Here is a 15140-nt window from a genome sequence, read left to right on the forward strand (position 1 = left end):
GTCCTCAAATGAAACAGACGATAATGACAAAAACACCACCTTTATTAGTAGGAGTATTATATAATAAACTTACTAATAATATGATGAAGTAAAAAATGTATATATCCCTCATAATATGATATATATATATATATATATATATATATATATATATATAGGGTTGGGTTCCGGTGGATCCCTATGCTTATAATAGATCCGTAGATCCAAATCTAGACCACACATTTATGACATGTGGCGCATCAAGATGGTGACACGTGGCAAGGCATTTCAAGGCCAAATCTGGAGAGGGGTAAAATTGGAATGTAATTTTCGAAATTCAAAAAAAAAAAAATTATATTTTCTCAAAATAGGTATATTTTAGATGCATAAAGTTTCATACGAGAATGCATGAACTTTCATATAGAAATGCATAAAATTTCATATAAATATGCATAAGATTACACCCCACCCCAACCCCACCCCCCACACCCCAGAACCCAACCCCACCCCCACCCACCCCCTACCCCCACCCCCACCCACCCCCCACCCCCCCAAAAAAATTTTTTTTTTTATTTTTTTAAAAACTGATTTTCTGACCACTGACCCACCCCTACCCCCACCCCCACCCACCCCCCACCCACCCCCCACAATTTTTTTTTCTCAAAAACTGATTTTCGGACCACTGACCCCCCCCACCCACCCACCCCCCCACCCCCCCCCCCAAATTTTTTTTTGAAAATCAATTTTTAAAAAAATAAAAAAATAAAATTTTTTTGGGGGGGGGGGGTGGGGGGGTGGGGGTATGGGTGGGCCAGCAATTAGAAAATCAGTTTTTGAAAAAAAAAATTTGGGGGGGTGGGGGTGGGGGGGTGGGTGGGGTGGGGGGCAGGGGGCAGGGGCAGGGGTGGGGTGGCGAAACTACCAGATTTATTAAAATGAAATGCATTTTTTGTATAATTTAATGCATTTTTATGTGAAAACTTTATGCATTTTTGTTTGATTTTATATGCATGTGAAACATGCATATTTTTGGGGGGTGGTAATGGGGAGGGTTGGGGGGTGGTGTGGGCTGGATTGGGGGTGGTATGGGGTGGGGTGGTGAAAATACCAAAACTGAAAAAATTAAATGCATTTTTCTGTTCAAAGTTATGCATTTCATGTGAAAACTTTATGCATCTTTGTGTGAAACTATATGCATCTAAAAAATTTTTTTTGGGGGGGGGATGGGGGGTGGGGGTGGGGGTGGGGGTGGGCCAGCAATTAGAAAATCAGTTTTTGAAAAAAAAAAAAAAATTTTGGGGGGGGGGGGTGGGGGTGGGGGGTGGGTGGGGTGGGGGGGGCAGGGGGCAGGGGCAGGGGTGGGGTGGGGTGGCGAAACTACCAGATTTATTAAAATGAAATGCATTTTTTGTATAATTTAATGCATTTTTATGTGAAAACTTTATGCATTTTTGTTTGATTTTATATGCATGTGAAACATGCATATTTTTGGGGGGTGGTAATGGGGAGGGTTGGGGGGTGGTGTGGGCTGGATTGGGGGGTGGTATGGGGTGGGGTGGTGAAAATACCAAAACTGGAAAAATTAAATGCATTTTTCTGTTCAAAGTTATGCATTTCATGTGAAAACTTTATGCATCTTTGTGTGAAACTATATGCATCTAAAATATATCTATTTTGAGAAAATCTAAAAATATATATATTTTTTTTTAATTATTAAATCCGAAAATTACATTCCAATTTTACCCCTCCAGATTTTGCCTTGGAATCCTTGCCACGTGTCACCATCTTGATGCGCCACATGTCATAAATGTGTGGTCAAGATTTGGATCTAGTGATTTATTATAAGCATTGGGATCTATATGATCCCATTCCTATATATATATATATATATATATATATATATATATATATATATATATAGTGGTCATTTTGTATATACCTAACACTAATAAATTCGGACCCATATATTAATCTAGGGTTCAAATTTTGTGGTAGCTATTTTTATATCTGCAGTCGAAGATAAGATGTGGTGGGGTTACAAATCCTCCTCACCTTACACACAAAATGAAACCGTACCGTACTGTTTGGCTGGTTTTCTCAATAAATTCTTATAGTCAAAAAATTGAAATCATCAAAAATCAATTCGACAATAGTTATATTTGAAAAATTGACACTCATCTTCACATGCCGTAACATTTATTGCAAGAGTTCCCTATTTATCACCACGTGCCAATAAATATATATCAATTAAAATTTTAAAGAACGAGATAATTTAGTCAATTTTTTAAATTTGACTAAATGTTCGACATTCTTATACGTTCACAACAATAATACTTGAGATTTAAGGTATTGAATTAGGTGTTTCACTTTCGATTTTATTTTTTATTTTATTTATCTTCAAATTTTTTTATATGCTTTAATTTGATTTTATAATAATTAATTAAGATTTATTTCACTCAATTATGATATATAATAATTTTTAATTATTTAATTTTATTTTTATTAGTTAATAATTTCTTATTAAGAATGATAATATTTGTTTTATTTTAATTTTTGATATAATAGATAAGTTCATTCATATTATTATTATAACACATTTATTTTTACAAAAAAAATATTAAAATACTCCATTCGTCCACTCTAATAGGCTCACTTCTTTTAGACATATAGACTAAAAAACTTACTTTTTAGGAGAAAAGTGGTGTGGTCCACATCAATTAAGTACATTTTTTTTACTCAAAATAAAAACCGAGCTCATTCTATTGGGAAGCCTCAAGAAAAATGAGTCTATTAGAGTATGATAGAGGGAGTAATAAATAATAGCAAGCTCAATAATCTATTCAGCCCCCACCAAGTAATTTATTTTTTTAATTATTATAAAATTGGATTATTGGTTTTTTGTGCAAATTTTCATCTAAAATTGTCTTCTAAACGAAAGCATCAAAATTGAATTATAAAAAAATTATCTTCTAAAAATATACTCTCTATGTCCCAGCGAAGATGAGGCGTTTCTTTTGGGCACGAGATTTAAAGAGTTAGTTTTAGTGAACAAGTGAAATAAAAAAAGTACAATAAAAAAGAAAGTGAATGAAAAAAGAGCTTTAATTTATTCCAAAAAGGGAAACGACTCAACTTTGTTGGGACGTCTCGGAAAGAATACGACTCAACTTCGTTGGAACAAATGAAGTAGCTCTTATTTTCTGCGTCCGCCCCTTACAACACGACACCCTAATTTAGTCTTCTTAAAAAAAACAGGGCTGTGATCGACGGGGTCGGGAAGAGCCTCGGGCTGAGCGAGTACGACCTCGATCCGGCTCGGATGGCGCTCCACCGCTTCGGCAACACCTCGGCGGGCGGGCTTTGGTACGTGCTGGGTTACATGGAGGCGAAGAAGCGGCTGAGGAAGGGCGATCGGATCATGATGATCAGCTTCGGAGCTGGCTTCAAGTGCAACAACTGTTTGTGGGAAGTCCTCAGAGACTTGGGCGATGCGAATGTGTGGGAAGATTGCATCCATCGATACCCGCCGCCGAGCCTCGCCAACCCTTTCACCGAGAAATACGGATGGATCAACGATGAGCGTCTCAGCTTCGTTCGGATTGAGGATTGTGTGTTCTCGAGCGACGCTTGAATGATTTAAGCAAGTGTTTTGGTTGAGATCATATGTATTTGAGAAGAGGTTGCTAATTAAGTAAAGTGAAATGCATGTGTGTTGTTCAAATGTAGTAAAAAATAAATGATTGAGTTATACTTTTTTTTTTGATGAAATGAAAAATTAATTTTAAAGATCGTGTGACGGGGGACGACTTGAAAACCTGACACAGGAGGCGACGTCGGTGCGGCTAAAATATTAAAAAAAAACATTTTCAAAAATAAATGATTGAGTTATCCTCTTCTTTTTCTTTCTAAATTTGTTGTTGCAAAGAAAATAAATAGGGTTTAATGGTTAAGGGTACAAGTATTAATAGTATGATAATATTACTTCCTTCCTCCAATTGAAAATGGTTTGTATTCTCATTTGGGTTATTCCATTATAAGTGGTTTGTTTCTATAAATGACAAAATTTAATCCATAATCTACTACTTTTAATTAACCACTCTACACATATTCTTCTTATTTTACGTGTAATAAAGTAACCCGTAACTTTTAATGGGACAGAGGAGGTAATTTTTTTTGGAGGTACAATACAACAATATTACGTCATTACTCTATCGTTAGACCAACACGTCCTTTCTCATAATCTAGAAATCGTAGCTCTTTTTTATAGCAGTTAAATCTAGATGATATAAAAATTAATGATCTAGGATTGAATTCTACTTTCTAGAGGAGAAATTTTTATTTGATCCATCTTTTTAACGAAGCTAGCTTACGCTGTACGCATAATTAATGTTATTTATTTAATAAAATTAAAAATATAGATATAATATCTATTGTATTTAATTTTTTAATTAACAATTTTGTCTATTTGATTCTACAACTATAGAGTATAGTAAACCCCTTTTAAAATTATACTCAATAGATTTATAAACTATGTAGACTAATAAAATTCTTATGTCTCATTGCGCTCAATAAAATACTAAATATTTAGAAGTAAAAGAAAGAAAACAAATTATTAGCTTAATATAATATGTATTTGTCGAAACTATTCTCTTACTTGGCTCTTTTACTGAACATTATTCTATTACTCTTTCTAAGATCTAACATACATTAATCCAAATAACATGTCTTTTATTAATACAAATAGTATTAATCCTTTAATATAGCATCGTTGAAATTTTCTATTAGAGTATTCCTAATCTACACTTACATAATATTTAATACAAATAACGTGTCTTGTATTAATACAAATAGTAGTATTAATCCTATAATATAGCATCGCCCAAATTTTCCATTAGATTACTCCTAATCTAAACTCATATTATATTAGATATATATTAAATATATTTAGTGTAATATCTAATAAATTAATATACTCTTATAAATATATAATAATATGTGATTTACAAAAAATAATCTTAAAATAAAATATGTAGTGGGGATAAAATAGGCAATCTACATTTTGTGTCCAATGCATCCTATCACAAATACTCATGTGCAACCAGTTGCACCGTGCAACTGATTTCTAGAATGACACTACTTCATTCGAGAAATGACACTTAAACATTTTCGAATAACACATACAAATGACACTTGAAGATTAGAAATCAGTTGCACGATGCAACCGATTGCACGGGAGAGTGCTTCTTTTTCTATTAGTGTCTATATATATATATTGTAAAAAAAAATACTACACATCATTTGATATTCTCAACTTGGGTTGGTGGACTTAATTAATGACAATATTCGATTAATTAACCACATTTACTACTGCACGACATATTTTTCCAAATTAGAGATAGCCAAATAAATTAGTTTTGGTTACAGATATATGTTGCAATCCATTTAATGCAGTCAAGCGACATGTCTGAGTTAATTAATTTAATTTAATTTATGAGGCGAGCTAATTGGACATAAATACTATTCAATGCACTTCAAGCAACGTGTGGTACTTTTTTTTTTTTTTTGAATTAGAATTACAGGAATTATCTAAATATAATCAAATAAGTAACTTGTACACAGGCGAGACATCTACATCACACAAAGGTGGGAAGATAACTGCACGCTAGCGGAACCACTACCCACACAAAAGTGGGAAAACTACACCGATCACAAACGGGATTGAACCAAAAACCTCTTACAAAGGAGAGTCGTTGGGTGTCTCAACTTTGCCACTTGCAGCACCGTGTCGTATTAACTCAATACAACAATAAAGATAATTTAAGTCCAAATTACTAATTAAAATACATTGTACAAGCATCATAAATTGTTTTGGTGACAATCTTCAATACTAAAATAGATTTCCGGCATCAAGAAGTCTTGGTTTTCTGTCGAGCACCTGGTGAGCGTGCACAGACATTAAAACAGCTCCTTAATTCTTTGTGGATTTCTGTCGAACGAGTGGTGTGCACTAGAAATTCTGCTCCTACATCTCTTAGAGAAATCTTGTGGAAGAAAGGCGATGATATAGACTCGTTTAGACAGGAAGAAACCAGCAGATGAAAATGGTTCATCAAAATTTATGAGTGTTAAAATAATTAAAGTGAAGTAAAAGATTCACCCACCTTTACAAAAAATAGAAATAGATACCAAAATGTGGGACATCCAAAAATAAATATATGAATACTAAAAATTGGGATGAAGGAAGTATTATTATTATTATTATTAGTATCCAACCGTTGATTCAGAAAAGTAGGACCAAATTACTCTATTAAAAAAATAGTGTTAATAATGATAATTAATTGTATTATAAATGGAGTAAAAGACCCACCATATAATTGAAAGTTTCCAAAAATGGAAAGAGACTAATTTTTGTGAACGCTCTAAAATGATATAAAAAAAACTAATATTTTTTTTGTAGGCGGAGCGAGTATATCTCTTAATTTTCAATTTTGATTGATGTAAAACATATAACCAATTTAGATGATTTTTATTTATAGAATACTTTTTTAGCTATAAAATTTTATACATAAAAATATTTTATAATATTTTATAATTAGAAAAATAAAAGATGAAAAGCACAAAAATCTAGAAAATAAAAGAAAATATAATATAGAATAAAAATATATATATAATAAATGCACTTGACATGTTCCTCTTTTTTTTAGAATCATATTACAATATAACTCAAAGAGTAGGTTGAAACAAATAAACACATTCAAACCAATATATCTATATGCAAAGAATTGGACACAAAATTTTACATACATTTGCCATACAATCTTACCAGACAATGGCACCACCATCACTGTTGTTCTCAGGTCTTCTTTGACAGCAGTGGCTCCAGATGGCCGGCGTCGTCTCTCGAGGCGGAGATCTCCCGATTTCCCGACTCCAACTGAGACAGGGCTGCTTCTTCTGATCTCTGTTTCAGCAGTCGATTGAAGAGGCTTGATTTCTTCTCTAGCAATGGAGATTGGCTCATGGAAGAATCGGTTAAGCTTTGCACATGCTGTAGACATACTTGGACTGCATCGTGCACGCGAACGAAGAACCATTCTCGGCCTATTAGATCGACCACCTCGGCTCTTGTTAGAGTCAGCAGAACGTCTCGATTCGGATTGGAAACAGCTATCTGAAATATGCAGGCAAAACATTTTATAAATGGATGCAATCTCAATGATCATGATATATGCTAAGGGAGCGTTTACTTTTGATGATTAGCTTTGATAAATAAACATAGTAAGACGAACCCTTTGATTTATATCTCATTGAAAATGTGGGATTGAAGAAATCTTAATCTTAAAGAAAAAAATTACTCAATCATGCAAAGTAGACAGCTCTCTAAGTTGAAGTCTTTGCTTACCTGGATGTTACGTGATCTGTATTCGTGGTACAAGTCTTTTAGAGCTTGAACAGCGCTAGAGTCTATGTAAGTGACAGCTGAAACAAAAGACCAACCGTAAATGGGGGCAAAATGATATATACGCATTTCGGAAAACAAAACTTAAAAAATATCCACCTTTTACAAAATATACAAATTATACACATTTTAGAACTTTTTTTACCCTTATGACGAGGTCAAGTATGTCGAGTATTAGTGCATTTTATAGGAATGTTCGACCACTAATGCTCCATTGCCCGATCACAATGGTTGAGCATGTCGAGTATTAATGTATTTACCACTAATGCTCGACTTCCAAAGGTCGAGCATGTTGAGTATTAATGTATTTACAACAAAAACACTAGTGCTCAATACATTCGACTCGTAGTGGCCGAGCATTAGTGCATTTACCACAAATACTCGGTTTGCATTCGTTGAGCTTGAGCATGTCGAGCAAAGTTTACGATTTAAGTAAAAACAACTTGAAAATGGGTAAAAACAATCATTAACGCTAGTAAATGTCCGAATATAAACAAGAAAGATGTTGAAGATTTACTCACGAGCCATCTCAAGAATGACAAAATGAATTCCTGCGACCTCAGGGCCTCGCCTTATAGGTCCATCAACTACAGTCTCGTATTCTCGGAGCCTAGAGAAGGGAAATAGGACAGCAGCACGGTTATAACAGAACACTAACAAGGTAAAGCAGTTCAAGACAGATGAGGTCGATTTAACTTAATGAAGAAGAAGTTCTCGAGTCACCTGTCTTTGATGTAGCTTATATTGGCAAAATAGATTGGAGCATCAACGCGAACAATCACAATTCCGTTGTATGTATAAGCTTCAGGATACTGCTGCGTGTTTCTATATACAGTTGTGCCAGGTAAACGGCCCAAGACGGCTGCAAAAGAAATAATGTTTGGCTTCTCAATGAATTGCACCCATTATGTTTACAGCTAGTAGAGCTTAGAAAAGAACCTTTGGCCTGATCATGTATGCATCAATGTTAACCTCTTTCACTTTTACATGGCTTACAAGTTTGTAGATCTCATATTTTCCACAAGCATCTCAAATATCCAGCAGCTTATTACACAATTCATATAAAATTAGGGAAGCTAAATCTTAGTGGATAACATTATTTGCATGTCTTTTTTAGGCAGAAAGGACTATATGTAAGTGAGAACAAAAGCAAGATATCAGTTCTAGAAAGACCGGTAGAGGATGACTCAGATTTCATCGTTTCAGGCCAACAGATGCAATAGAAGTCTGAACGAAAAATCATGCGGTGACACAAGCAAGAGTAGGTGTGAATACTCAGTTTGACTGAACTGCTAAATTCAATGAACAAGTGTCGCGTGCGTGACCATTCAGTTAGTGATCAGGAGGAAAATATCCTAGGCACAGCTTCTGAAACATATTTTCATTTGAAAGCATTTTGGGAACATTGGACAATTGATAAGCAATAAATCATGTGATGAAACATAAGGTGCCAAAAAAACAGAATGGGAGATACACTATATATATATAAATGGCAATATTTAGGTGCATCATTTAATTGTTTGGGCATAGCAAACCCTTATAAATTAGATCAAGACTTACCAATATGTGGATTAGCTGATTCATGGATGACAAATGCAAGTGAAACACCAACCTAAGCACCAATACAGGGAAGCAATGAGAAAAGATAGCACATTGCAACTACTAAGATAGGCTCAATCAAAGATTGAGAAGCAAAGAAAACAGTAGGATTGACACGACTCTAATAGAATGCAATTCTAGATCAGATAAATGCATTGTTAGAACTAAATAAATTGTTAGCAGTAGTTTGAAAACTTGAGAACGACTTTGAAACTATTAAAGGCAATCCACTTTGCTGAATTTCTGGGTCAAATTATGAAAAAACTTAGATGCAATAAGCATTATATATTTTCTACAAAATGACAAGAAAGCATTCATAAGAATAAGGAAAATAGTATAGCCAATTTAAACATCGAAGAGATGGCATATATGATTTGATGGGTACTGAACCAGAAAATTAGCTCAACTAAATGAGATTGCTAGATCTTCACATTGAATCCATAAATTTATCACGGTTTACAATTTGATACTACGATAATGTGGTTTAAGCCAATATCCACAACTGTAGCTGAAAACTAAAATTGAATTACTAATATTGTAGGAGGAAAATATTTTATATATGGTGTTTATATTGACATAGAAACAATTGTTTTAAATGAGAAGAGTCTAAGTAAATGTGTTGTTCATCTAGCAGGAAGCACACTTCTATTTCCTCAGATAAAATAGCTTTCCATTTGCCTTTTCTCTATCCTACTAATTCTTATAGAGTTCAGAATTGGCAAAATTAATTCATCCTACAAATTGTTTTCGTTTTAGATTCTATTTTCACCTACACTTTTATCCTAAAGTAAAGTTTAGAATATCTCAGTGAGGAATTCCAACATATGCAAAAGTTATTTTCATATACCATGTATACGAACACCTGTTCTCAATAATAATTGCTCCATAATTAAGAAAACAGAGGAAAAAAATAGAGATGAAAAATTACCAAAAATAGTAACCAGACAAAAAGTAAGATTACAGTTCAAATTATTCATAGAAAATCATCAATATAATCTATACTTACACCAAGAAGGACGCCGATCTCTATGCCAAGGAACAAGGTAAAGATGAATGTAATGGTCCAGAGGAGAAAGTCTCTTTTATCCACCCTCCATAAGAAAGTAGCTTCATCATAATCCACCTAAACCAGTGAAGTGTAAAATTATAGATTGAGTGCCAAACTTAAGAAAGAAGTTCACAATAACTTCCACACATCTTATTTAACAGATTGAATTTCCCAACAATTGGTTATAAGAATGGTGATAAAATGCCATGCTTTTGAGATGCAAAGTATACCAGATACTTCTGAGACAGGAAAACATGTAGGACTCATCTACTTTTGAAAGAACAACTCACCAGTCCAATAACAGCAGAAATGACAATGGCGGCTAGACCACACTGCAAAGAAACACAAAATGAAGGAGAAGACAGAATTATTAGCAACAGAATTTACAATGCTGAGAGTCAAATGTTAGCTCCATCTCCACAGATATCTCAATTTCAAACTACATATCCTTTTATGGGGGTTTAAAGTTCCCAGTCATATCAAGACAGCTTAATGCCAGTAAAGATTTTTATGAGTCATAGTCTGCCAAGAACAAGTAAGCACTTCCACATACAACAAATTAACAATACTAAAGGAGAAGAAACAATTTCTTCAAATCAACCTGTGGTATGTATTCAAACAATGGAGTCAGGAATTGAAGCGCACATCCCATTATAATTCCCATAATTACTCCAGATAAGCCAGTTTTGGCTCCACTTTCATGATTCACAGCTGATCTGGAAAATGATCCTGCAGCACATAATTGAGGAAAAGAATTTTCAGGAACCTATACCAATTGTGACATTTATTCTAACCTAGTACAAGTATTATTTGATAGTTTATTAGAGAAATTAAATTATTGATTCAGAGAACAGAAAACTCTACCAGTTGTAGGGTAAATAGAGAAGAAAGAACCAACAATGTTTGCCACACCAAGACCAAATAACTGTAAAAGACAAACGGTAAGCATATCTCCATACTGACATCACAAATGGATACATGACAATGCAGGGCAATACAATTCATTAGTAGGGCTAAGGTCAATGAAAACAGACCTCTTGATTGGAATCCAAGTCGTAACCATTCTTTGCTGCAAGTGCTTTAGCAATTCCCACAGACTCCTATAAATTAAAATTTGTACATTCAATATCTCCTTTCTGAAAGAGCGCATACTTCTAACAACATGAGAGAGTAGAAGATATAAGAGAAACTATAGTAGGAGAGAGTTATGATTAAAACTTCTCTTACCAAAATAGCCACGCCAGTAATGAGAATCGTTGTAGGAATCAAAGATTCAGCATACTCAAATTTCTTTGGGATGGAAAATTCTGGCAGGCCCTGTGGTATTTCACCTACCTAGAACAGCAGAGCCAAAAAAAATACATATTAAATATATTTCACACAAGCTAAAGTTCATTGGAGGGATAATTTATGATAGTAAATGGCATTTGATTATTCTTTAATTAAAGCAGTCCTCACCAAAGATATTGAAGATGGACTAAATACATGCACAAAAATGGTGCCCAAAACTACAGCTGTAAGGGGACCAGAAGCTCGCAAAAAACGCAACGATTTCCTAGTTTTTCCCTGTCAACACAACAAAGTTAGTTTGAAGAGGTCAACAATTGACAAATGGATACCTAATTGAAAGAACAGATTCATACCAAGTGCTTCATGATCAGAAGAACTGCCAATGTGATGGAGCCCATGAGAAAAGGTTGCCACAAGAACTACAGAGGAACCAAAAGACAAGAAATCAATAATAAATCATATGGTTGTAACAGACCGCCAGCATATACCGAAAATGAAGCATAAACAGAAGTTGAGGTAAATATGTTTGAACTGGAATAAGAAAAGAGTTAAGAGTTTTTTCTTTTTTTGGTGCCGTAGAGAACGAGAGCCTCAAATTAAGGTAGCCACTTCTAGTTTAGTGTTTTAGCGACTCAAAAATGAAAATGATATGGTAAGTATAGTAGCTTAAAATGACACCTCTTCTCATCTCCAAATTGGCTACAAAATAAGCTTCATCAACCACAATAATATTAATAAATGATGGGAGATGGCTTCTCTAATTTACAACAATAAAGATAATAAATACTGAAAATATGTAAAAAGGGGACCCTCCTACAAGTAGTCATCCTTGCACTACAATCTCTTTGTTGCAACAATTATGTGAAAGAGTATAACTCAGAGCCAAACAGTTCATATGTGCACATGGGATGACAATGAAGATCTAATTCATCTTCATATCACTAAAACACAAAGATAAAACGTGGGATAATCCATGACAATTCTGTGCATTCTACCATAAAGATAGCATATGTATTTAGGTAACTTATTAGAGAACAGATAGTGCTCCTTGGAATATACAAGGATGAACTGAAAGAGGAAAATAGCTTATCCAGAAGCAGTATAACAGCTCCAGCGTACCTGATCTGCCCCTGCAATAATGCTCTTCACCAGTGGAATAATCTCGCTGCTTCGCACAACACTGTATCCCAAGAAATCTTTTGCCTGAGACAAGGCAATTATAATGGCTGAAGCGGTAGTAAAACCAGAAATCACAGAATGGCTGATGAATCGGAGAAGCCATCCAAGCCTGGATATAAAGAAAATCAATATAAAATTTTGTTAAAAAAGAGTTCAAATATCAATGAAAAGAAAGAGCAAGGTAGCAGAGCAAAGATTTAACACTACACCATTATTGTAACCATTTTGGCAGTTGCTCAATTTGTATAAAGTTAATCAAGAAAATGACTTGTAAAAGGGAACACATTCTGCCAGGTTATTACATGCTGAATGGTATATGATGATATGGTTCAGCCCCTGACAACTGAAAACCTATTTGTTTTACAGCATTGTTGCCTACTTAATCCTTGAATAAGCTTATTTATGTGAACATCTAAAAAACCGTGAAGCTCTAGGCAATGTCCAGCAAATCGTACGTTTAATGAAGAATTTAAATAAGGTAACAAATTCCTAAAATACGTGAATACAACAAAGCTGGATAAGCAAATGAGTATATATGACCGAATGCACAGGGAGAAAAATCAATTTGATGCGTAGGTTTCCCATTAAATGGTGTAGAAATTTCAAGAATCAACTAAAGAAGAAAGAATTAAGAAATCTGCACCTTAAAAGCCCCATGATGCATTCAAAAATTCCAACCATAAGTGCCAATAGTATGGCAAGCTCTGTGTACAACGGATCTTCTGGGTTTACTATTTTCCCCAATACATTAGAAACCAGGAGGGACGTCAATGCAACAGGACCAATAGCAAGCTGACGAGACGACCCGAAAACAGCATACACAAATATAGGCACAAAACCAGAGTCTGAACAACAAAAAAGGTACACAAATCAAAATCAGCCACTCAGGCATACATATTGAATGGAACAAGACCCATACTCCCTCCTATTCAAAATAAATGTCGTTTTAGACACTTCCATTTTTTTTCAAAATGATTTTGGCCTTTCTTTCTCTCCTGATTCCAATATTACCCCCACTAGCTCATCTACAACTCACATTCTTAACTCTTCATTAATTACAAATTCATAATTTATTAGCGGTAACTTTTGGTAAGATAAATTTTCTTAATTTCTGTGCACAATACTAGAAAGACATATTTTGAATAGGAGGAAGTACAATCTAAGCTACCAACAACTAAAAAGAACCAATAACTTTCATGCATCATCAACTAGTAATGTCTGATTGCATCACCAAATCATGAATCCAAAACCACATTATTAACACCTGAACTTGCCTACATTTGATTCTGACATTTAGCTGGTTGCATCACTGCGTCTGGTGTTTTATAGCAACAATTGAGCTAACAACAAGCTCAGGAACAGTAACATCAAAGCTAAAAATCAAGGAAAGCAACTTACAAAGTCCATAAATAGGGTGAAGGCCAGCTAGCTTTGCATACGACATGGACTGGATTTAAAAAAAATAAAATTGCACAATTAATCTCAATACGATTATAATAAATTAAGAAATTATCGTAAATATTTATCAATTATCCTCCGGAACCTGAGGAACGAGCATGACGCCGACGGTGATTCCGGCCATGAGGTCGGGCTGCAGATATTCGCGCCATTTGTATCTGCTAATCCAACGGTAGCAGGGAAGGAACAGCTCAATCCAGTCCGTCCAGGTCATCCGCTTCATCCTCGCTCTCCATTTCCAGAAATACGACGACGGCGGCGCGGCGGAGGAGCTGGAGCTGGCGGCGGTGGGATGCTGCAATTGGATGATTTTCACGGGGCGGCTGGCGGTGGCGGCGAAGGAGGAGAGGTCGCCGGCGCTGGGAGAGGAGTGGCTCACCCTCTCCATGACGGAGGCGGCCGCCGATGCGGTGGCGCGTGAGCGAAAAACACGTGTAGTTTAAGTGTTTGACTGTGAATTTTGCTAGTGATTGGCGCAAAACAACGCGGACCAATTATTTCCTTATTTCTGGATTTATATCAAAAATTGCAAATGACGAGAGAAAAATCATTCATCATCATCAACACTTCAAATGGAAAATTAAACAATATAAATTAAATCATTTCATTTTCATTTTCGGGTTTATTGCTATATTTGAACACTTGACCATAACGACATATATATTGAAACTATACTTTTTTATAGTATAATAAATAAATCAATAAATAAATAAATAGCTGTAGAAAACAATTTCCAAATGGATTTATACAAAAAGGAAACAATTTTTGTTATGAAAAAACACTTTTCTTTTGCCAATATGCTAGTACAAATTTATTTTCTTGAACGGTTGAATTATTTTTTATAAGTAAATTTATTTAGTCTAATAAAAAATGGGGATACGAAAATTCAAAGCCATATTTTAAGGAAACACGCATTCAAATTCATGATGAGTTGTACAAATTTAATTTTGATTTTTCAATGATGGAAAAGTCATGGTTATCTGCATTTTTCATCGAAATTAATTTTTTTTTAAGTTCGAAAATAAGTTTATCATTTCTCAAAATAGTTTCACCTGAAAACAAAAGTCATTTACGTCCTTATCAAAGAAAAGTATATGATGTGAGCAAAGCAGTTATAATTCACAATAA

General features: G+C 34.6%; 1 protein-coding gene across 1 annotated transcript; it reads right to left on the minus strand.

Annotated features, from left to right (window-relative positions):
- Nucleotides 1-6623: 6623 nt before the first annotated feature.
- On the minus strand, nucleotides 6624-14935 carry LOC131005875 (probable sulfate transporter 4.2). Its single transcript, XM_057932980.1, has 17 exons — nucleotides 14098-14935; nucleotides 13953-14001; nucleotides 13198-13399; nucleotides 12495-12663; nucleotides 11729-11794; nucleotides 11544-11651; nucleotides 11313-11420; nucleotides 11120-11185; nucleotides 10950-11010; nucleotides 10687-10814; nucleotides 10376-10417; nucleotides 10044-10160; nucleotides 8999-9050; nucleotides 8162-8300; nucleotides 7960-8048; nucleotides 7382-7458; nucleotides 6624-7150 (listed from the first exon to the last, which is right to left on the minus strand). The coding sequence occupies exons 1-17, from the start codon at nucleotides 14398-14400 to the stop codon at nucleotides 6833-6835; spliced, it is 2094 nt and encodes a 697-aa protein (XP_057788963.1). The 5' UTR covers nucleotides 14401-14935; the 3' UTR covers nucleotides 6624-6832.
- Nucleotides 14936-15140: the final 205 nt, after the last annotated feature.

Source organism: Salvia miltiorrhiza, chromosome 1 (genome assembly GCF_028751815.1).
Source record: "Salvia miltiorrhiza cultivar Shanhuang (shh) chromosome 1, IMPLAD_Smil_shh, whole genome shotgun sequence".
NCBI classification, from domain to species: domain Eukaryota; kingdom Viridiplantae; phylum Streptophyta; class Magnoliopsida; order Lamiales; family Lamiaceae; genus Salvia; species Salvia miltiorrhiza.